Source organism: Dendrobates tinctorius, unplaced genomic scaffold (assembly GCF_039654945.1).
Source record: "Dendrobates tinctorius isolate UK_male_01 unplaced genomic scaffold, ASM3965494v1 ptg000186l, whole genome shotgun sequence".
NCBI lineage: Eukaryota > Metazoa > Chordata > Amphibia > Anura > Dendrobatidae > Dendrobates > Dendrobates tinctorius.
The window spans coordinates 4,338,886-4,362,590 of NW_027361853.1; the positions used below are offsets into that span (position 1 = coordinate 4,338,886).

The window sequence follows — 23,705 nt, forward strand, 5'->3', positions numbered from 1 at the left end:
ATGTCATATTAGAATATGAAAAATGCGGACACTGGTCATTGGCACTCTAATTTGTAATAGCAAGCTGCAGAGCTGAATATTTATTTTTTTTTCGCTTCTCCGTTGCATAGATAATAACCAATGTATTTGACACCTAATGAGTTAATTTTAAGTCCAAGTGAGTTGTTTTCACTGGGAGCATGTACTTCTTTCTCCTGTTTGATGCTGAGCACTAAGCAGACAGCAGCTGCTGGGGCTCCTGACTCACTTGATTTATAATGAACCCAGATGGCTGGTGATGGGGCTGAAACGCTCACTCCTGTGATAAAACGGGCAGGGAAATGTGTTGCCTTAGAAAGTAGCAGCTTTGAGCCCCTCCTCTGTCATGTTTGTATACTTGAGTATCATAAGGGACTCCAACCACCCCCACCAGCCAGGAGCTATGGTATATGCCGACCAAGAACTGGAACAGCTCTCTATGGTCTTTACACAGTATATATCGAGGGCACATTTATAAGATTATCTCATAACAGGAATATTTTTTTTTTAGCACATCAATTGTGAAACTTATTATTCATATATCTGTTGATTTAAAACTTCCTTTTTTCGTGGGACAACCTCTTTAAGGCACAAGTTAGGTCTTCCAGCATTTCTTATATTTGATCAAGAGAACGAAGTGATGTACTTTCTGTATATACTTGTGTATAAGTCGACCCGAGTATAAGACAAGGCACCTAATTTTGCCACGAAAAACTGGGAAAACGTATTGACTAGAGTATAAGCCGGGTATGCATTGTCCCTGCATCCCCATCCTTGTATGCATAGCTCCTTATCCATGTCCTGGTATGCATGGCTTCTCATCCCTGTCCTAGTATGCATAGCTCCTCATCCCTGTCCTAGTATGCATAGCTCCTCATCCCTGTCCTAGTATGCATAGCACCTCATCCCTGTCCTAGTATGCATGGCTCATCATCCCTGTCCTGGTATGCATGGCTCATCATCCCTGTCCTGGTATGCATGGCTTCTCATCCCTGTTCTGGTATGCATGGCTCCTCATCCCTGTCCTGGTATGCATGGCTCCTCATCCCTGTCCTAGTATGCATGGCTCATCATCCCTGTCCTGGTATGCATGGCTTCTCATCCCTGTTCTGGTATGCATGGCTCCTCTTCCCTGTCCTAGTATGCATGGCTTCTCATCCCTGTCCTTGTATGCATGGTTCCTTATTACCGTCCTGGTCTGCATGGCTCCTCATCCCTATCCTGGTATGCATGGCTCCTTATCCTTGTATGCATGGTTCCATATTACCGTCCTGGTCTGCATATCTCCTCATCCCTCTTCTGGTATGCATGGCTCCTTATCCCCGTCCTTATCTGCATGGCTCCTCATCCCTATCCTTGTCTGCATGGCTCCTCATCCCTATCCTTGTATGCATGGCTCCTCATCCCTATCCTTGTATGCATGGCTCATCCCTATCCTTGTATGCATGGCTCCTCATCCCTATCCTTGTATGCATGGTTCCTCATCCCTATCCTTGTATGCATGGCTTCTTATCCCAGTCCTTGTCTGCATGGTTCCCCATCCCTGTCCTAGTATGCATGACTCCTCATCCCTATCCTTATATGCATGGCCCCCCAATGAGAAAAGCATAAAAAAAAAAACTACTTACCTTCCCTGCGCGCCCTCGCAGCATCTTTTTCTTCCGGCTTAAGGCAATGAATATTCACCTCTCTCCACTAAGCTGAGACACGTGATTGCTCTGCCGCAGGAGCTGCTGAAAGCCGGAACAAGATGGTGCTTGTTTTTTTGTTGTTTTTTTACAGCTGCAGGAAGCCGGTTGCTGTAACTGTGCGCGCGCTATAAGAGAAATGAATATTCATTGCCAATGCAGTGAATATTGATTTATCTTTAGCAGCGGGCACAGTTACAGCTGCTCCCGCTGGCTGCTGCCCCCCTCCCCCGCCGGCTTCTGGGACAATGACTCGTGTATAAGCCGAGGGGGGGTGTTTTCAGCACAAAAAAAGTGCTGAAAAACTTGGCTTATACACGAATATATACGGTATGTTTGCTTCTTAAGCCCCCGTTACACATAGCGATATCGCTATAACGTCACTGGTTTGGTGACGCAGCAGCGATATTGCTAGCGATATCGCTATGTCTGATACTTAACCTGCGACCGGCTCCCCTGCTGCTCATCGCTGGTCGCGTGAGAACGTCCTGGACCATTTCTCGTCATCGCCGACGAGAGACGCGTGGACGCGGGAGGGAGGACGTCAGGATCGCCGCGTCTGACAGGTAAGTAGCGACCCCCGACCGCTGCTATGTCACTAGTGAGATCTGCCTGTGTGGCAGCTCACTAGCGACCACCTAGTGATGCACCAGCGATCCATATCATTGTTGGGATCGCTGGTGCATCGCTAAGTGTAACGGTACCCTTACATTCTACAGTTTCTTGAGAAATGCGACACTATAGCGCTTTATTACTACTCCGCATTTACAGGTAATGTTAAAGCCTCCATTACTCTAATGGGAAACTTGCACACGTGTATTCAATGCTTAATTTTTATTTGTACAATCACTCATTAAGGAAATGACTGCTGGTAGAAGCACTTACCTGCCAAATCTCCATAATCCTTCCTGTAATCAGGCCATGACAGATGAGTTTGCTGTGTACAGTTTTATTGAATGTAATGAATGGAGATGAAACAATCCTGGTTTGTAACTGTGCCCGCAGGAGAACACAATATAAAACTCGTCTCGTTTATTCTGAAGGATATCTCGTTATATTGTGTACTTGGAACTGGACTCCATACTACACTGTTTCCATGGCCAAATCTGCCTGCCAGACAGTCCTCAGCTCCAGAAATGAGGTTCTGCTTTTGCCACACTCAGGAAATGCAATACCGATGTGCAAGTATTTGAATTGAATCACAAAGAGCGAGGCTGAAATTCAGGCTGTGTATGAGAATATATCAAAGAGGTTGTTTGCTCTGGAAATCGTCTTGTTACAAGGGTCCTACAAAAACTAAAATAATTTGATAACTGTATCTTTTTGCTTGGACACCCAGATGCCATCTTTGAGGAAATGAGACAGCATGCTGAACTTGTCATCACATTTACAGCCACTAAACCCCCAACCTAAAGGTAGAAAGTGTGTAGTGTCAGGCGATTAGTTTCCAGAGGAGTCCCGCAGTGTTTGGGTCATTGACTTGCCCCAGGCTTAGGACATCTGGTGCATGTGCAGATGATGGATGCTGTGGACATTATGCCTCCCTTCACTGAGCAAATGCATGATCATTCTATTGGAGCTGGCTTGTAATGATGTATCCCAGCCTGTAAGACGACAGTCCAGTCCGGAGGGGATGACCACATGACTCTTTTTATTATACAGAAAAAGGTTGTCCGGCCTCTTAAGTTAGTCTGTGTCTGCTGACTTGTAAATCCTCACATCTCGCACTGCAAGTTGTCAGGATTCTCCTGTGCTCGTGTCGGCAGGCGCATGGCGCAAGTATGTGACTTCCATACATGAGGACACATGCTGACTAAATGGGCACAGTCTTAGGAAATGCAAGTGTATTGAGCAAGGCCGGACATGTCTAGTCGGAATGTGGCCGGAAGTCTGCAGATTGCATATTAACGTCACATTACCGCCCAGTCCCAGTTTTGAATCTTAACATTATGCAATGTGAGGTTTCACAAGTCTGCAGTCATACAGAGTGACTGCAGATTTGTATCCTAAGGCCGGACAACCGCTTTAAGGATAATAAAGAGTCATGTGGGTGGCCCCTAGCCCCTCCTGTCATGACTGTCATCTCACAAGCCAGGATATGTAACTAAAAGCCATTGTAGGGTGACTGCACACTTGTACCCTAACGCTAAACAATGCAGAGAATGACATGATGAGTAACTTGTAACCATCTGGTATGATGCTACGGTCGTGGTCATGTAGCTGTACATGAAATAAGAGGATCCTATTAATACCCTCGTATCATTTCCACCACGGAAATCAAATGTTGCAAAGCTTGCATTGAAGCCAATAGGCTGTTTATGTGCACGGACGTCCTAGACGCTCCTTGTAGTCTTTCCTGACTAAATCTTGGACAGGGTCCTGACTACCTGTTTACCTACAATAACTTTGAATTTACTAAATAGTTATTTGAAAAAAGAAGTTTTCTCAACTAAATAACACCTTGTCTCCTTGACCAAGACCCCATTACAGATTAGACAAGGGCACACAAGCACATTAATGGTATTGATGGTCTTATAGGTTCTGTTTCTTTCAGAAAAAGGTATGTTCACACGAAGGGTTTTTTTTATGTGGATTTCGATGCTTGTAAAAAGTGAACATACCCTCATATATTCACTCTGTGGCTCACCCGGCCAGCTCAGGATGCCCATAGTAATGAAATAATACAAGTTCTTACTTGCGTCTTATTAAGTAAAGACTCGCTTGTGATGAACTAAATACAGCCTTGAGTCACACATTTTTAGTTCAAGAACACCGTGATGTGTGTAAAGCAGTTTCCGGTGAGAGTCTTGTGGCCCTTAGGCAGAGGTGGGGACTAATTATACATAGTGAGACATACTAGAGCTCTGCAGCGGGATCGCAAACCACTCAGTATGTGTGAGAGACGTGGGCTTATTAATGAGGAAATGTAATTATGAGCCTATCAGGCCAGGGTGCATTACTAAAGCACACGTCATGATAGGACACATTCACACCTATCTCATCACCTGTGACGTGCTCCTGATATCACTTTATTTTTACACTCAAAATTCTAAATTGGAGGAGTTGTGGCCAAGATATTGGTTGCCTCCCAGCTTTTCCAAAAACACACAAAGTATATTCAGTGGATTTTATTTATTTTTCTGGGATATGCTTACCTAATGGCTAGCTGTATGTGATGTCATTATTTACGCCGTACCTCTCCTTTTTTTTTTACTTTAGATCTCTCCTACGCTATGGTGGAAATCTTTCCCTACAGAGTGCGATGAGTGTGAGGTTTAACAGCAGCGGGACTCGGCTGTTGGCCCTGCGCCGGCGACTTCCGCCTGTCCTGTACGACATTCACTCACGTCTGCCAATATTTCAATTTGACAATCAGGGTTACTTTAACTCGTGTACCATGAAGAGTTGTTGTTTTGCTGGAGACCGAGATCAGGTGAGGAAATTGATAAACTATATAGAATATTATATATATATGTATGAATGCTTTCTGCACATAGTCCACATTCATTAAAGTGGCTTAAAGGGAACCTGTCATGTCAAAAAATGCAATTAACGTGCTGATATTTAGGTAATCAGCAGGTTAATGGCATTCTAAAGCCGTGCGGTTGTAGGGAGGAAATTAACTTTATTGCAACCGGCTCGTTACATTGTGAGCTGTAACTACGCAGCAGCACTAAACCTGGAGTCACACATAGCGACTTACCAGCGATACCGACACCGATATCAAGGTGTCAGGATCGCTGGTAAGTCGCTATGTGATCGCTGGTGAGCTGTCACACAGACCGCTTCACCAGCGATCAGCACAGCGATGCCGAACGCCCGGCATCGCTTGCCATCCCTGTAAAAAATAGAATTAAAATAAAAAATATTGTTATTCTCACCTTCCGACGTCCCGCGCAGCCTTCCTCTCTCCACGCTCCGGTCCCAGTGATCCTTTGCACGAATGACCACGAGACTTCGTGCTCCCGCGAGACGTCACGGTCTCGCGGGAGCACGAAGTCTCGTGGTCATTCGTGCAAAGGATCACTGGGACCGGAGCGTGGAGAGAGGAAGGCTGCACGGGACGTCGGAAGGTGAGAATAACAATATTTTTTATTTTAATTCTATTTTTTACAGCTGATCGCTGGTCTCCCGCCTGTCACACGCAGCGATGCGTGCTGGCCAGCGGGAGCCCAGCGGCCAAAAAAATGCCCAGAGGTTTCTAGCGATCAGCGATACCGGCAGGGGGGCCGCTCGCTGATCGCTGTCACACACAGCGATCTCGCTGGTGAGATCGCTGTTACGTCACAAAAGTTGTGACTCAGCAGCTATCTCGCTAGCAAGATTGCTATGTGTGGCTCCAGCTTAACAGCCTGTTCTATGGATGCTCTGCTGAGCCAAAGGTCAGTGCTGCTACATGGTTACAGCTCACTATGTACTGAACAGTTATGCATGTACTCATGTGTGTCCTTTTTTTTTTTCTAACCACCTGTAATCCTGGAGAGCCTCTTTAAGCCTTGCTGGCACATAGCGTAACACTGTATCACTGAGTGTGTTCTGTAGTCAAGCAAGGAGGTTTTGTAACCTTTGTAAGACATGCTAATAAACCTTCTAGTGCATGTTTTTGTAGTTGTACATGCAGCGCTCCTCATTAATCTGAGGCCCAGACAGGGTAACCACAAGTCTCATTCATGCATTTACATCACTATCCACTCCCACTGTCCTTGCTAAATTTTAATGGGCGCTAACGAGGAATGCACCATCTGCCTGAAGGCCAAATTCTGTGTAAACAGAGCCAGCTGACAGTCTGTCTGTAATTTGGCATCAGACATGAGATGATCCTTCTATGAGAACAGTTTCTGGTCACTACACCCTCCATCAATGTTTCTGGCCGCACAGTCCCATACTTTGCATACTTACGGATTATGGCTCTGAGAACTTTGGTCTAAATCATATACATTTATTGTCTTTGTCAATGTGGTTAGGTTCAGTGCAGAGACCAGGCTTGTAAATGAGCCTCCGGTAACGATTGCTGCAGTGTCACAGTCCAAGGAGAATAACTCATGTTTTTCATGCGGTCTTTAAATGTCGGGCCCCAAGGATTTAGACAGTAGTGCTCACCCTCCTTGCTTTTGTCATAGCCCTGGTGCTTTTCTAAAACTTGCTTCCATGTAAGGCAGCTTCTGCTCACGGGTGCCTGAAGGCTTCCCCCCCACCCCCTGTAATTGCTTCCAGGAACAAAAATTCAGCCCTCATGAAATGAAAGCAGGACTCTGGTTTTCATGGCTTCTGTTCACATTCCTTCCAGACATCAGCACATGCTCTGAGCTCATATCAGATCATCTGTCAGCACCCTTCTGCCTGCCTGTGGGGTGTGAATGGCAGGAGGTAAAGGACTTTCAGTCTTCTCTGCAGCACATGGAATGTACCAGGGTTGTGCATAGCTGATGTGGACCCTATGCTAGAAACTGTGCCATAAAAAAACAAGCAGCGAGAGTCTAAGTAGGGATAGGAGTGACTTTCAGAGCAAGCTTAACAAAGTTCACCATATAAAGGGTTAAATAGAGCGGACATGCCATTTGTGCAGATGCATAAGGGCCCAATTCCACCCACAAGCCAGCATGCAGCGCCTGTTGCTGACACATGTTTACACTGCAAAAGGCCCATATATTGTTCTTCCACATGGGCCCTTTCGTAAGTGTAATGAGTGTAGTAATATACCCACAGGTCGTCATCTTCTGCCGTTTTCAGCGATCCTCCATACGCTCCAGTGTCATGTGACCTGCCGAATCACAGTGTCTCCTGGGTTGCAGCGGAAGTCACTTATTACATTTTCTCAATGGGAGTTTATAAGACTCGGATTGAGTAGCTCCTGCTCCACACATCAGACACCGAGTGATCCAGCAAGTCACAAATGCTGTCACATGACAACGGAAAGACTGGAGAGGCGCAGAAAACGGAAAACGGGTGAGTATGTTACTCCTCTATTTACATACACCTGATTACTACTGAAGGGAGAAATACCAAATTTAGTAGGAGTGGTTCTATAAGTCACTTTTCTTTTGTCTTGTGGTATTAGGTGTTGGTTTTTGGGGGTTTTTTTTTGCACCAAATTCTTTAAAATGGTGCATGTGGTTCTTTGATTTTGTGAAAAAAAAATTTTTTCTTAAAAGCTCCCTTTTTCTTTTTGTCTCACATGTTATGGGACTTTTCAGTGAAAAAAGTCACGTGTCACTAAATGGGGCAAAATTTGAGCTAAAGTATCATAAGACTGGAAAATACCAGAGAACATTTGGACTAAAGTTTGCGACTTTTTAAAGAGTTGTTACATCACCCAAATGGCAAACATACAAAATAGAAGTCAAACACCTATAAAATAGACTTAAAAAAATGCAAATTAATAAAAGAAACACCAAAAAGATACAAAAATGGCGCAAATGCAATAATGAATTGGACCCTTCATTTTTCTCTATTTAGACTACAATCGCCTATGGGGATAGCGAGTGATGCCTGTAAATTGCTACGAAATATGTTGGCGCCATGCAAGCAATCATAATACAGTAACACGTTTCTTTGAGTATCGTACAAGTATTTGTCATGGATAATCTGTGTTCAGTGCCCGCCCATGTGTGTGGCGGGTCTGTGCCGCCAGCCGTAAACCCAGGGATCTACACACATTCTCCTTGACAAAGAAAAGAGAAAGGTAGAAACGTCGCAACATGATCTGTTAATTCACCACCACATTGTATCTACTTCATTGTGCTGGGATTGCTACAGGCTACTGTCCTTTCCCCAAGAATGAGGGCTTATACCATAATATGGTTGCATGTGTCGGGGCTGTAAATTCGGAGTAAATGATAAAAGCATTTCATATTGTATATGTGGAAGGTAAGCCAAGAAAAGGGTGTTCCTACCGTTATCATACATTAGATGATTCATAATTCCTTATTAATGCGGTTCTCCACTACCTCCCTCCACCCCACACAGTAAAATAGTAACTTCTACTCCCCTCCAGTGCAGACACAGTGACAATGGCACAGGAGGTGACTATAAGTGTTATTACAGTGCCTTGCGAAAGTATTCGTCCCCCTGGAACTTTTCAACCTTTTCCCACATATTATGCTTCAAACATAAAGATACCAAATGTAAATTTTTGGTGAATAATCAACAACAAGGGGAACACAATTGTGAAGTTGATCGAAATTTATTGGTAATTTTAAATTTTTTGTGGAAATTCAAAAGCTGAATAGTGGGGTATGCAATATTATTCGGCCCCTTTAACTTAATATTGTTGCGCCACCTTTTGCTGCGATTACAGCTGCAAGTCGCTTGGGGTATATCTATCAGTTTTGTACATTGAGAGACTGAAATTCTTGCCCATTCTTCCTTGGCAAACAGCTCGAGCTCAGTGAGGTTTGATGGAGATCGTTTGTGAACAGCAGTTTTCACCTCTTTCCACAGATTCTCGATTGGATTCTGGTCTGGACTTTGACTTGGCCATTCTAACACCTCGATACGTTTATTTGTGAACCATTCCATTGTAGATTTTGCTTTATGTTTGGGATCAGTGTCTTGTTGGAAGACTAATCTCCGTCCCAGTCTCATATCTTTTGCTGACTACAACAGGTTTTCTTCAAGAATGGTCCTGTATTTGGCTCCATCCATCTTCCCATCAATTTTAACCATCTTCCCTGTCCCTACTCAAGAAAAGCAGGCCCAAACCATGATGCTGCCACCACCATGTTTGACAGTGGGGATGGTGTGTTCAGGGTGATGAGCTCTGTTGCCTTTACGCCAAACATATCGTTTGGCATTGTTGCCAGAAAGTTCAATTTTTGTTTCATCTTACCAGAGCACCTTCTTCCACGTGTTTGGTGTGTCTCCCAGGTGGCTTGTTGCAAACTTTAAACAACACTTTTTATGGATATCTTTGAGAAATGACTTTCTTCTTGCCACTCTTCCATAAAGGCCAGATTTGTGCAGTGTACGACTGATGTCCTATGGACAAACTGTCCCACCTCAGCTGTAGATCTCTGAAGTTCATCCAGAGTGATCATGGGCCTCTTGGCTGCATCTCTGATCACTCTTCTCCTTGTTTGAGATGAAAGTTTAGATGGACAGCCGGGTCTTGGTAGATTTGCAGTGGTACGTTACTCTGTTGTGAGTTCATTTTTCCCTTCACCATTGAGGTCTGATGAACTCCCTCCTCTAGTGAAGGAAGGTAGTGAGACTGATTGCCAAACACCTGGGCAGCTAGATGATGACTGGGTGGCTGGAATTGAGGACTGGATATAAGGCTGCCGATGCCCTTCTTCCTGGCTGGTGATTTTCCTGCTGCATTCTTGGAGACCAGTCTGATTCCTGCATCTCAAAGCTAAGTTTTTCTGCTCTGCTTTGTACTCTTCAGTTTTGTTTTTGTTTTGCCTTGTTTTTTGGGAGTTCTGCCATCCCCGGCCGGGGGTGAGCTGAATTCCATTTTTGTCTCTGATCTGTTGATATTTTGCTCTGTCTTCAGAATATACCTGAATGCTGATATAGTCTTTTGAAGCCTAGCGACTTCAGGGCCTGTTTTTCCTATCAGTCGGTTGGCTCATTTTGATAGGGTTTTTGCGGATGGCAGAGAGCAGCTTTCCTATCCTGTCCTATGTAGTTAGCTTGGGCCTCATCATTTGCTCAACCTATCTTTCTATCTGTGTTAGTGTTTTTATCTTACTTCACCGTCATTATATGTTGGGGGCTGCCTATTGCTTTGGGGTCTGCTCTGGGGCAGTTTAGTTTTTTCCCTTTCTGTCTTTAGGCTATATAGTTCTCCGGCTGTGATCGAGGGGTCTAGGGCACCGTAGGAACCCCCACGGCTACTGCTAGTTGTTGTGGATAGGTTCAGGGGTCTGCAATCCGATAGCTGCCAACCTCTCTGGTTTTTCTGGACTTAGCTGGTATTTTGTTTTTTCCTCCTTCGGTGACTCATCATAACAGAATCACCAGCCATACCGCAGATCCTAGGGTACTCAATAGCAGGAGAGAATTGTAAAAAAAAAAAAAAAAAAGTGTCAGAATTTTTTTTTTTTTTTTGTGTGCATATTTTTCCCTCTATATCTCTGAGGCCGTAGGGGGAATTTTCTCCTTCGTCTCATTGGGGGACACAGAGACTGTGGGTGTGTGCTTCTGCCGTCTGGAGGCTGACACTAAGTATACAAAAAAAGAGTTAGCTCCTCCTCCGCCGCATACACCCTCGCCCCCAGACCGGGCGTAACTCAGTTTTTTGCTTAGTGTCTAATGGAGGCACACGCAGTCTGGATCTCCAGACTAGATTTTTTTTTTTTTTTGCTTTCTTTTCTATGAAGATATGACAGGGGCGACGGATCCTATAGAGAGGGTCCGATCTCCCCAAATCATCAACGGGCGACCACGTGTGAGTAACCCTCCACGTGTTTCTCTCCCGCACCGAGGGACACATCTGGGACTTTTCCCCAGACTACCATTTTTCTTTTTTATTTTGTAAAGAGGCGGCAACGCATCCTGATAAGAGGATTCGTTTTCCCCATAACCTCATCGGGCGAGCACGTGTGAGCGACCCTCCACGTTGTTCCTCTCCTGCAACGCGATTCATTGAGGCCCCTTCCTCCCCTAGGTAGTGAGTCCAGGGGTTGAGTTGGAGGCGCAGGTGAGCTGAGGGATCGATGTTTCGTCCCCATTCCAGAAGCCTCCCCCTCCCTGTCGGGGATGGAGTTGAGAGCACCCCAAGAGAGCCCCCACGGCGTACCTATGGGTGAGTGGAAGGCCCTGCTCACCTTTGATAAATGGGAAGGCCGCCTCTCTCCTGACACCGCAGGTACCCGGTGCTGCCCCCGGCGAGTAGCGCCGCACGCCGGAGTGCAGCCAGAAGCCCCGCCGGCGGCCGCGGCCCCCGCGGCATGAGGAAGTCCGTGGGTATCGCGCGAGGCTCCGCCCGCCGACTTCCGGTGGTAGCCGGAAGACCCGCCCACTAACTTCCGGTACGGCTCAGCCCAGGGGGTGGAGAGCGGGGGCGCACACAGTACCGGAGCGGAAACTCCCGATCCCCCTCCCCCCTCGCATTTCCGCGGTCGTTCGACAGGAGTGGAACGTTGCCTGTGGGTGAGTGCAACCACGTTTCGAGAGCCGCACTGGTACTCAGGGAAGGGGTTACCCTCCTCCTCCTTCTGCCCTACCTTCAAGCTTGGGCAATATGTCTGGCAAAGGGAAAGCTCACTCTTTCCTATACGCTGTTTGCGTTTCCTGTGGGGTCAGACTGCCAAAGGCGCAGGCGGGTAAATTTTGTGAAGCCTGCGAGTCGGAGCGCGCCCAGGAGCCTCCCACTGTTTCAGAGCCCAGAGGTCAGGACCCCCCGGAATGGGCGATATCTTTATCAGATTCTATGTTGTCCCTTACAAGGGCAATTGAATCCCTTCGAGGCCCGGGCAGGGACAAGGATGGTGGTCTGCCAGCGGAAGACAGCTCGTCCACGTCTCAGGACCCTCCGATCATTAGAGGCCGCTCCAGTTCCAGACAAGCTCATGGTAAAAGAGCTCGTTCCCCGTCGGCCGGGCCCTCCGGGGCTTCGGCGGCGAGTATTAGGGCATCTCGTTCCCCGTCGCTGAGCTCAGGGAGCGATCAGGATGAGGGTGAGGAGGAGGAGGCCTGGAATCTAGAAAGTCTGGGGTACCAAGACTCGGTGGACAGCCTCATTGAGGCAGTCAATCAGACGTTAGAGATCGAGGACGATGTGTCCACGGTCTCAGGTCACAAGGTCTCCTTCAAGAAAACCAGGCGACCACATAGAAGGTTTGCCACGCATCCGGAGTTTGAGGATTTAGTCCAAAGACATAGAGAACACCCGGATAAGCGTTTTACAATGCAAAAAGCGCTGCAAGCAAAGTATCCGTTTCCTCCTGAGCTCCATAAAGGATGGGTGGAGTCGCCAGTAGTGGACCCACCGGTATCACGTTTAGCATCAAGGTCGCTATTGTCGATACCCAGTGTTTCTTCCATCAAGGACCCAACTGATCGCCTCCTAGAGGGGCTTGCCCGCTCAGTGTATGAGGCAGCAGGGTCGGCTCTGGCCCCCTCCTTTGCGGCAACTTGGGTGGCTAAGGCCATGGTTTCATGGGCAGACGCTCTGCATAAGGCCCTCCAAGACAGGGATCTGCCCGCGGAGGTCTTGGAAGTTGCAAATCAGATATCAGGAGCGAGTGAGTATCTCATCAGCGCCTCACTGGACGCGGCCGAGTGTTCGGCTGTGGCAGCAGCAAATGCGATCGCCATTAGGCGAGCATTATGGCTGAGGTTGTGGAAAGCGGATTCTATCTCTAAAAAATCCTTAACCTCATTGCCTTTCCAGGGCAATCGGTTGTTCAGTGAGAAGCTTGATAAGCTTATCTCAGAAGCCACAGGAGGGAGAAGTAGTTTCCTCCCGCAGCAGAGAAGTTGCCCGGCATTCAGGCAAACGCAGAGGCGTTTTCGGCCTTTTCGTAGCCCCTGGGGGGGGACTTCGGCCAGGGCATCCTCCTCCGCAAACAATGGCCAGAGTAGGGAAAGGCAAACCTCTTACAGAGCCAATCCGCTGGGTAGAGGCCGTTTGCCCAGGGCAAGGGGGGCCAGATCCCAAAAGCCTCCGGCAAAATGACTCGAGGCGCTTCGTACCTACGGACGACAGAGTGGGCGGACGCCTACTAGGGTTCAGCCACGTTTGGGTCGCAGTGGCACGCGACGCTTGGGTGGCGGAATTGATATCGTCCGGGTACAAGATAGAGTTTGTCGGACTCCCGCCACAGCGATTCTTCCGTTCCCGACTTTCCGGGACAGAATCGCAGGCGGAAGGGTTGTTACAGGCCATAATGACGCTTCAGCGCAAAGGGGTCATTGTCCCAGTGCCGCAAGGCGAAGAGACGCAGGGTTTTTACTCCAACCTGTTTTCGGTCCCCAAAAAAGACGGGATTGTGAGGCCGGTACTGGATTTAAAGATCCTGAACAGATTCATCAGGGTCAGGCGGTTCCGGATGGAGTCCCTCCGCTCGGTCATTGCAGCCATGGATCCGGGGGAATTCCTGGCCTCGATCGATGTGCAGGATGCATATCTACACATTCCGATATTTCCTCCACACCAGAGGTTCCTGCGTTTTGCGATCGGAGGGCGACATTTTCAATTTGTGGCTCTGCCCTTCGGTTTGGCCACTGCCCCCAGAGTCTTTACGAAGATAATGGCGGTGGTTATGGCCATCCTGCATGCACGGGGCATAACGGTACTACCGTACCTGGACGACCTTTTGGTAAAGGGTCCGTCGTTTCTAGCGTGCCAGAGGAATGTCAGTATCACTCTGGATACCCTGGCCCGTCTAGGCTGGTTGATCAATCGAAACAAGTCGTCCTTGGTTCCAGTCCAGAGAATCGTATTCCTGGGCATGGTTTTCGACACCTCCCGGGGGCTGGTGATCCTCCCTCAGGACAAGGCGCGAAGGATCAAGCAGGGGGTACGGAACCTTCTACAGCCAGGCACCAGATCCATCAGGTACGGCATGAGTGTGTTGGGCAGAATGGTGGCGGCGATGGAGGCAATCCCTTTTGCCCAGTTCCATCTCCGTCCCCTTCAGCATGCGCTCTTGTCAGCATGGGACCGGGGGCTGCTGTCTCTCAATCATCAGTGCAAGTTGCTTCCGCCGGTCCGGCGATCACTCTGATGGTGGACTCGCGACTCGTCTCTGGTCCAGGGGAAACCTTTTCCCCCGGAACAGTGGTTGGTGGTGTCGACCGATGCAAGCCTGCATGGTTGGGGAGCAGTTTTCCAGAGTCACACAGCCCAGGGGCGGTGGTCCATTCGGGAGGTGAATCTCCCGATCAACATTCTGGAGATACGGGCAATACGATTGGCCCTGCAACACTTTCAGCGGTTGCTGAGACACCGGCCTGTGCGCATTCAGTCAGACAATGCTACAGCAGTAGCATATGTCAACCATCAAGGGGGCACGCGCAGCCAGGCAGCCATGCGCGAGGTTGGGCTGGTACTGCGTTGGGCAGAGAAGAACCACGTGGTAATTTCAGCGGTGCACATTCCGGGAGTCGAAAACTGGGCGGCAGATTTTCTCAGCCGACAGGGGGTCACGGCAGGGGAATGGTCCCTGCATCCCGAGGTCTTTCAACAGATCTGCCAACGGTGGGGGACACCAGACGTGGACCTTATGGCATCCAGAGAGAACGCCAAAGTACAAAGGTTTGTCGCTCGATCCCTCGACCCGCAGGCAATCGCAGCAGACGCTCTGGTGCTTCCGTGGAGCCAGTTTCGTCTCCCGTACTTGTTTCCCCCGCTGCCTCTGCTTCCAAGAGTCATCAGAAAAATAAGGAGAGAGAAGGTTCCAGCAATTCTGGTGGCCCCAGACTGGCCCCGGCGGGCCTGGTATGCAGATCTGGTTCAACTAGTGGTGGACGTACCTTGGCGTCTCCCAGATCGGCCGGACTTACTGTCCCAGGGTCCGATCTGCCATCCGAACTTAGGGGCCCTGTGTTTAACGGTGTGGCCATTGAATCTTGGCTGTTAACACAGGCAGGATTCAGGCGCGATGTGGCGGCCACGATGGCGAGTGCCCGGAAGCCTTCCTCGGCGAAAGTATATCACCGGACTTGGGAAGTTTTTTTCCGTTGGTGTAGGGATCGCCGAGTGGCTCCTCTGGTTTTTTCGATCCCCAACGTACTGGCTTTTCTGCAGGCAGGGCTGGACGCAGGATTGGCTCCGAGTTCGCTCAGAACGCAAATCTCGGCCCTGTCGGTGCTTTTCCAATGAAAGGTCGCTTCCGTCTGGCAGGTTAGGACGTTTATGCAGGGGGTCGCACATTTAGTACCCCCCTATAAGGCGCCGACGGAATCATGGGACCTGAACTTGGTGCTCAGAGCCCTTCAGGAGGCTCCTTTGGAACCATTGCAAGAAGTCTCCTTACCTTACCTGTCCAGAAAGGTCGTTTTTCTGGTTGCTATAACGTCTATTAGGCGGGTTTCGGAATTGGCGGCCTTATCTTGTAAACCGCCGTTCCTAACCTTTTATAAAGATAAGGTAGTTTTAAGGCCAGCTCCTCTCTTCTTGCCGAAGGTTGTGTCTGCGTTCCATATCAACGAAGACATTGTCTTACCCTCGTTTTGCCCGGCACCGGTGCACAGGGTAGAAAAGGCATTGCACACCCTGGATCTGGTAAGAGCTCTTAGGAGGTATGTGACAAGGACAGCACCTTTCCGCCAGACAGACTCTCTATTCGTGATCCCAGAAGGGCGGCGGAAGGGGCTCGCTGCGTCCAAAGCGACTTTGGCCAGATGGGTTCGCCTGACAATCCAAGAATCTTAAGAAATCAGTGGCACGCCGGTTCCGGCAGGGATCAAGGCACACTCGGCTCGAGCAGTGGGTGCCTCATGGGCACTACGACACCAAGCTTCAGCGGAACAGGTGTGCAAAGCAGCTACCTGGTCCAGCTTGCATACGTTTGTCAAACATTATAACGTACATACCCAGGCATCCTCGGATGCAAGCCTGGGAAGAAAGATTCTCCAGGCAGCAGTTGCGCACCTCTAATCAGGGGCGCAAATTAGCTTGGATTGGGTGAGCTAAGATCCCACCCAGAGGACTGCTTTAGAACGTCCCACAGTCTCTGTGTCCCCCAATGAGACGAAGGAGAAACATGGATTTTTGTGAGTACTCACCGTAAAATCCTTTTCTCCGAGACGCTCATTGGGGGACACAGCACCCACCCTATTAGCCAGTTGGCATTTACTTATTTTTGAGTTATACAAATCCTTGTGTAGGGTTTAGGGTGGCCCCTTTTTCAGACATATAATTTCTTGCCTGAGTTTAAGGCGCGTTCTCCTACTGCTTATGCACTAAACTGAGTTACGCCCGGTCTGGGGGCGAGGGTGTATGCGGCGGAGGAGGAGCTAACTCTTTTTTTGTATACTCCAGACGGCAGAAGCACACACCCACAGTCTCTGTGTCCCCCAATGAGCGTCTCGGAGAAAAGGATTTTACGGTGAGTACTCACAAAAATCCATGTTTTCTCTCAATGGAGATGAAGCAATTGTCTGATCGTGTGGAGCAGCTCGCTGCTGAAGTGCGGGGAATTTCCGCCTATCTTGCTCATTCACATGCTGCTGAACCAAAGATTCCTACTCCTGATGTATTTTTGGGGGATCGGTCTAAATTCTTGAATTTCAAGAATAATTGTAAATTATTTTTTGTCTTGAAGCCTAACTCGTCGGGGAACTCCGCGCATCAGGTTAAAATTGTCATCTCTTTGCTGCGCGGCGATCCCCAGGATTGGGCGTTTTCTTTGAAACCTGATGATCCTATTCTGAATAATGTGAACGCATTTTTTCAAGCCTTGGGGTTGTTGTATGATGAACCTAATGCTATTGATCAGGCTGAAAAGACCCTGTTGGCATTAAGCCAGGGTCGGGATTCTGCAGAGTTGTACTGTCAAAAATTGTGAAAGTGGGCGGTCCTTACTACCTGGAATGATGGTGCCTTGGCAGCCCTCTTTCAGAAGGGTTTGTCAGAAACTGTAAAAGATACTATGGTGGGTTTTCCTGTTCCCTCTGGTCTTGACGATTCTACGTCATTAGCCATTCAGGTGGATCGGCATTTACGTGAACGCAAAACTACACGAGAGATGTTACCACCTGTTGAACAAATGTCTGAACCTATGCAATGTGATAGTTTTGTCTAGGGCGCAACGTCAGGAGTTCACAAGGCGTAATAAGCTGTGTTTTTTTATGTGGAGATGCCTCGCATATTTCTGTCTGCCCTAAACGAGAGAAACGTTGTGCACACACGTTTTCTGTGGGTGGTGTTCAACCTAAGTTTCTTCTGGCAATTACTCTGATCTGCTCCCTGTCCACATTTTCCGCCAAGGCTTTTGTGGATTCAGGAGCAGCTCTGAACCTGATGGACTTGGATTTTGCTAAACGTTGTGGATTTCCTATGACACCTCTGCGGACTCCTATCCCTTTGATGGGTATTGATGCTACTCCTTTGGCGAAGAATAAACCTCAGTTTTGGACCCAGGTGGTAATGCGGGTCGCCCCAGACCATCAAGAAAATTGCAGATTTTTGCTGTTGCATAATTTGCATGATACCATTGTTCTGGGGTTTCCCTGGTTGCAAATCCATAATCCAGTTCTGGATTGGAAATCTTTGTCTGTGGTGAGTTGGGGTTGTCGGTGTGCCCTTAGTGATGCTCCTGTTTTCTCCACCTCCCCCCAGTCACATGATGTTCCTGACTATTTGGCTGACTTTTATGATGTATTTAGTGAGAATGAGTCTGCGTCTTTGCCTCCTCATAGGAGTTATGACTGTGCAATTGAGCTGAACCCGGGGTGTAAATTCCCCAAGGGTCGGCTTTTCAATTTATCTGTACCCGAGCACGAGGCTATGCGATCCTATATTAAGGAGGCATTGGAGAAGGGTCATATTAGACCATCCTCTTCACCCTTAGGTGCTGGGTTTTTTTTCGTGGCTAAAAAGGATGGTTCATTAAGGCCTTGTATTTACTATCGTTCCCTCAACAAAATTACTGTTAAATATCAGTATCCTTTACCCCTGATTTCGGATCTATTCTCCAGAGTTAAAGGTGCTTGCTGGTTTACCAAGCTTGACCTCAGGGGGGCCTATAATCTTATTCGCATTAAGCATGGGGATGAATGGAAGACGGCGTTTAATACTCCGGAGGGACATTTTGAGTACCTGGTGATGCCTTTTGGGCTCACTAATGCCCCTTCTGTCTTCCAGTGCTTCATGAACGATATATTGCGAGACTTTGTGGATAAATTTTTGATTATCTATCTGGATGATATTTTGATCTTCTCCAAGAATTGGGACTCTCATGTGGAACATGTTCGGACTGTGTTCCGGATTTTGAGGGAGAATTCCCTGTATGTCAAGGGATCGAAATGCCTTTTTGGGGTACAGAGGATTTCATTTTTGGGATTTATTTTGTCTCCGTCAACTATTGAAATGGACCCGGCCAAGGTACAGGCCATTTATGATTGGGTTCAGCCCACTTCTTTGAAGGCCCTCCAGAAGTTTTTGGGTTTTGCTAATTTTTATCGGAAATTTATAGCTAATTTTTCTGGTATTGCCAAGCCATTGACGGATTTGACTAGGAAGGGTGCTGATGTGCTGAATTTGTCTCCGGAGGCTGTTTCTTCCTTTCAGGAGCTGAAGCGAAGATTCACTTCTGCTCCGGTTTTGCGGCAACCTGATGTCTCACTCCCGTTTCAGGTGGAGGTGGACGCTTCTGAGATTGGTGCAGGAGCTGTGTTGTCCCAAAAAGATCCTGTGACATCTAAAATGAATCCTTGTGCTTTCTTTTCCCGAAAGTTCTCCCCATCCGAACGTAACTATGATGTGGGGAATCGGGAACTGTTGGCCATGAAATGGGCATTTGAGGAGTGGAGACATTGGTTGGAGGGAGCCAAACACCAAGTCATGGTCCTTACTGACCACAAGAATTTGATTTACCTGGAGTCGGCCAAGCGCTTGAATCCTACACAGGCTAGGTGGGCCTTGTTTTTCACACGTTTTGATTTTGTGGTCTCTTTTCTTCCGGGCACTAAGAATGTCAAGGCAGACGCCCTCTCTAGGAGTTTCCTTGCTGATTCTCCTGTTGTGACTAAGCCTGCTACCATCTTAGGCGAGGGGGTAGTTCTTTCTGCCATCTCGCCCGATTTGAGACGTGCTCTGGAAGAGTTTCAGGAGGACAAACCTGAGCGTTGGCCCAGTGGAAAGTTGTATGTTCCTGACCAGTGGAGGAAGAGAGTGATGTCTGAAGTTCATTGCTCTGCATTGGCTGGTCATCCATTGTCAGGAATTTTGTGCAGTCCTGTGGGACTTGCTCCCGGTCTAAACCTTGTTCTCGCTCTAGTGGCTTGTTGATGCCTTTGCCGGTGCCCAGGAGGCCATGGACCCATATTTCATTGGATTTTATCTCTGATATGCCTGTCTCTCAGAGAATGACTGTTATTTGGGTGATTTGTGATAGATTCTCTAAGATGGTCCATCTTGTACCATTCCCTAAGTTGCCATCTTCCTCTGAGTTGGTGCCCTTGTTTGTGCAACAGGTGGTTCGCTTGCACGGGATTCCTGAGAACATTGTATCTGACAGATGAGTTCAGTTTGTGTCTAGATTTTGGAGGACTTTCTGTTCCAAGCTGGGAATTCAGTTGCCCTTCTCCTCTGCGTTTCACCCTCAGACCAATGGGCAGACGGAGAGAACAAACCAGACTTTGGAGTCGTATTTGAGATGTTTTATTTCTGCCGATCAGGATGATTGGGTTTCATTTTTGCCCTTGGCCGAATTTGCTTTAAATAATAGAGCTAGTTCTGCCACTTTGATGTCACCCTTTTTTTTGTAACTTTGGTTTTCACCCTCGATTTTCTTCAGGGCAGGTGGAGCCTTCTGCCTGCCCAGGTGTTGACACTGTGGTGGAGAGAATGCACCAGATCTGGGACCAGGTAGTGGATAAGTTGTCTCTCTCCCAGGAAAAGGCCCAGCGGTTTTCCAACCGGCGTAGGACCATTGGTCCCCAGTTTAAAGTGGGTGATATGGTTTGGTTGTCATCAAAAAATATCGCTATGAAGGTGGCTTCTCCTAAGTTTAAGCCTAGATTTATTGGGTCTTACAAGATTTTGGAGATTATTAATCCGGTCTCTTTTCGGTTGGCTCTTCCTGTCACATTTAAAATTCATAATGTGTTTCATAAGTCCTTGTTGAAGAGGTTTGTTGAACCCGTAGTTCCTGTGGTGGCACCTCCTGACCCTATATTGGTTGAAGGTAACATGGAATATGAGGTAGAGAAGATACTGGATTCCCGTCTGGCTAGACGGAGACTCCAGTATTTGGTTAAGTGGAAGGGTTATGGTCAGGAGGATAATTCCTGGGTCTCTGCCTCTGATATTCATGCCGAAAGATTGGTGCGTGCCTTTCATCGGGCTCACCCGGATCGCCCTGGTGGCATGGATGAGGGTTTGGTGACCCCTCCTCAAGGGGGAGGTACTGTTGTGAGTTCATTTTTCCCTTCACCATTGAGGTCTGATGAACTCCCTCCTCTAGTGAAGGAAGGTAGTGAGACTGATTACCAAACACCTGGGCAGCTAGATGATGACTGGGTGGCTGCAATTGAGGACTGGATATAAGGCTGCCGACGCCCTTCTTCCTGGCTTGTGATTTTCCTGCTGGATTCTTGGAGACCAGTCTGATTCCTGCATCTCAAAGCTAAGTTTTTCTGCTCTGCTTTGTACTCTTCAGTTTTGTTTTTGTTTTGCCTTGTTTTTTGGGAGTTCTGCCATCCCCGGTCGGGGGTGAGCTGAATTCCATTTTTGCCTCTGATCTGTTGATATTTTGCTCTGTCTTCAGAATATACCTGAGTGCTGATATAGTCTTTTGAAGCCTAGCGACTTCAGGGCCTGTTTTTCCTATCAGTCGGTTGGCTCATTTTGATAGGGTTTTTGCGGATGGCAGACAGCAGCTTTCCTATCCTGTCCTATGTAGTTAGCTTGGGCCCCATCATTTGCTCAACCTATCTTTCTATCTGTGTTAGTGTTTTCATCTTACTTCACCGTCATTATATGTTGGGGGCTGCCTATTGCTTTGGGGTCTGCTCTGGGGCAGTTTAGTTTTTCCCCTTTCTGTCTTTAGGCTATATAGTTCTCCGGCTGTGATCGAGGGGTCTAGGGCACCGTAGGAACCCCCCACGGCTACTGCTAGTTGTTGTGGATAGGTTCAGGGGTCTGCAATCCGATAGCTGCCAACCTCTCTGGTTTTTCTGGACTTAGCTGGTATTTTGATTTTTCCTCCTTCGGTGACTCATCATAACAATACTCCTTCCATTTCAATATGATCTCTTGCACAGTGCTCCTTGGGATGTTTAACGTGTTGGAAATCATTTTGTATCCAAATCCGGCTTTAAACTTCTCTACAACAGTATCACGGACCTGCCTGTTGTGTTCCTTGGTCTTCATGAGGCTCTCTGCGCTTCAAACAGAACCCTGAGACTATCACAGAGCAGGTGCATTTATACGGAGACTTGATTACACACAGGTGGATTATATTTATCATCACTAGTCATTTAGGACAACTTTGGATCATTCAGAGATCCACAATGAACTTCTGGAGTGAGTTTGCTGCACTGAAAGTAAAGAGGCTGAATAATATTGCACGCCCCACTTTTCAGTTTTTGAATTTCCACAAAAATTTAAAATAGCCAATAAATTTTGTTCAACTTCATAATTGTGTCCCACTTGTTGTTGATTCTTCACCAAAAATTTACATTTGGTATCTTTATGTTTGAAGCAGGATATGTGGGAAAATGTTGAAAAGTTCCAGGGAGTCGAATACTTTCGCAAGGGACTGTATATCATGGAGATTCAGAAGGGGTTGTCCGAGTAGTGCACAATCCCTGTAAGAATATTAGTTTTATACTTGTATCTCCATCTTGCCTGTGCTAAATGTTAGTATTAACGATTGAATGGTTGTAAATGTTTGGTCATCTCTCCAGACGCCCAAACACATGAGCTTTCATCCCCCAGGTTTATTTCTGTAGGGAGGTATACTCTTTCCACACCTCTGGCTGCTCTTATTAACTAAGGGAACACAGAATTGGGCATGTTAAAATCCAACATGTCTGATCCTTTTTTCCCTTGACAGCAGACATCTGAGGACCATGCACATTAGATTGCTAGCTGATCAGCTGAAGGGCCATTGTCTTGATTTTACCAATTATGTGCCTGTTTGCAGAAGGTATTCTTGTATTTGGAGTCTTTTAGTGTACGTGGTCTGTCAATAGCAACCGCCTCCTTTCCTGGTTTAGGTTTACTGATCCTCGTACATCATTGCATTCCTTAATCACAGGTCACGTGTCCCTGTGTCTCAGACATTAGGCAGCTATAATCTGGCACTTAGTTATCAACTCTGACTCCCCCGTCACCTGTATTTCCGGTGACAGCAGACATGGATGGGGACTATCTGGCTACCGCTCCAAATACATGAGAGTGCTGATTATTCTGGCCGAACTTAGCAGTTTCTCTTGGCAATAATATGTCATGGGGGGCCTTCGTCTAACTTGTATTAAGTTGTACAGTCTGAGTCTATTTCTAACAAGTATGCGCTCCTTGGATTTACTTGTTTCCTGAGTAAATCCATTGGGATCTATGCTGCTTGTTCAGATGATGTAAGGGGAATTATTTTTGCTGCCTAATAAATGTGACTATGAATGGAAGCTGAAGCGTATCTTGTGTGTCATGAAGAACAGATGTCTGCTAGTCTGCAGAACGCTCCTGTCGTGTGGGGATTAACATATAGCATGTCTCTATCCTATGCCTTATAAACTTCTAGAGCAACCTGATAAGGAGAGATTCATATAGTAAAGTATTTCTTTTTTTTTTTTTTCAGTACATCCTCTCCGGGTCAGATGATTTCAACCTGTACATGTGGAAGATCCCGTCCAGCCCAGAAGCAGGTGTGTTAATGCATTTGTACCTTATTTTTAAGACTATAAGACGCACCTAGGTTTTACCGGAGGAAAATAGTAGAAAAAAAATTGAAGCAAAAATATGGTCAATTCTGTACTAATATGCCCCATGCTGGTATATATATGTCCCCAATCCAGTTATACATGATCCCTTTATCTCCATCCTGGTATGCATGCCCCCCTCTTCCCTATCCTGGAATCCATGGCCCCCTCATCCCTATCCTGGTATGCATGGCCCCCTCATCCTTATCCTGGTATTAATGGCCCCCATCAGTAGAGCGTTTAAAAAAAACATAAACCATCCTACTTACCTTCCCTGCGCTCCCTCGAAACGTTCTGTTTTGATGCCAGCAGCTGACTTCAGGTTGCAAGCAGCGCATGATAGTGACGAATGTATGTGCCCTCATCCCCATCCTGGTATGCATGGCCTCCTCATCCCCTATCCTGGCATGCATGGCCCCCTCATCCCTATCCTGGCATGCATGGCCCCCTCATCCCTATCCT

General features: G+C 47.4%; 1 protein-coding gene across 1 annotated transcript in view; it reads left to right on the forward strand.

Moving 5' to 3' along the window:
• Positions 1-23,705, forward strand: part of DCAF5 (DDB1 and CUL4 associated factor 5) — a 79,822-nt gene that overhangs the window by 46,369 nt on the left and 9,748 nt on the right. Inside the window, exons 6-7 of the mRNA XM_073552167.1 lie at positions 4,926-5,139; positions 23,123-23,189. Coding sequence (XP_073408268.1) covers positions 4,926-5,139; positions 23,123-23,189 — 281 coding nt within the window. The remainder of the gene's footprint in view (positions 1-4,925; positions 5,140-23,122; positions 23,190-23,705) is intronic.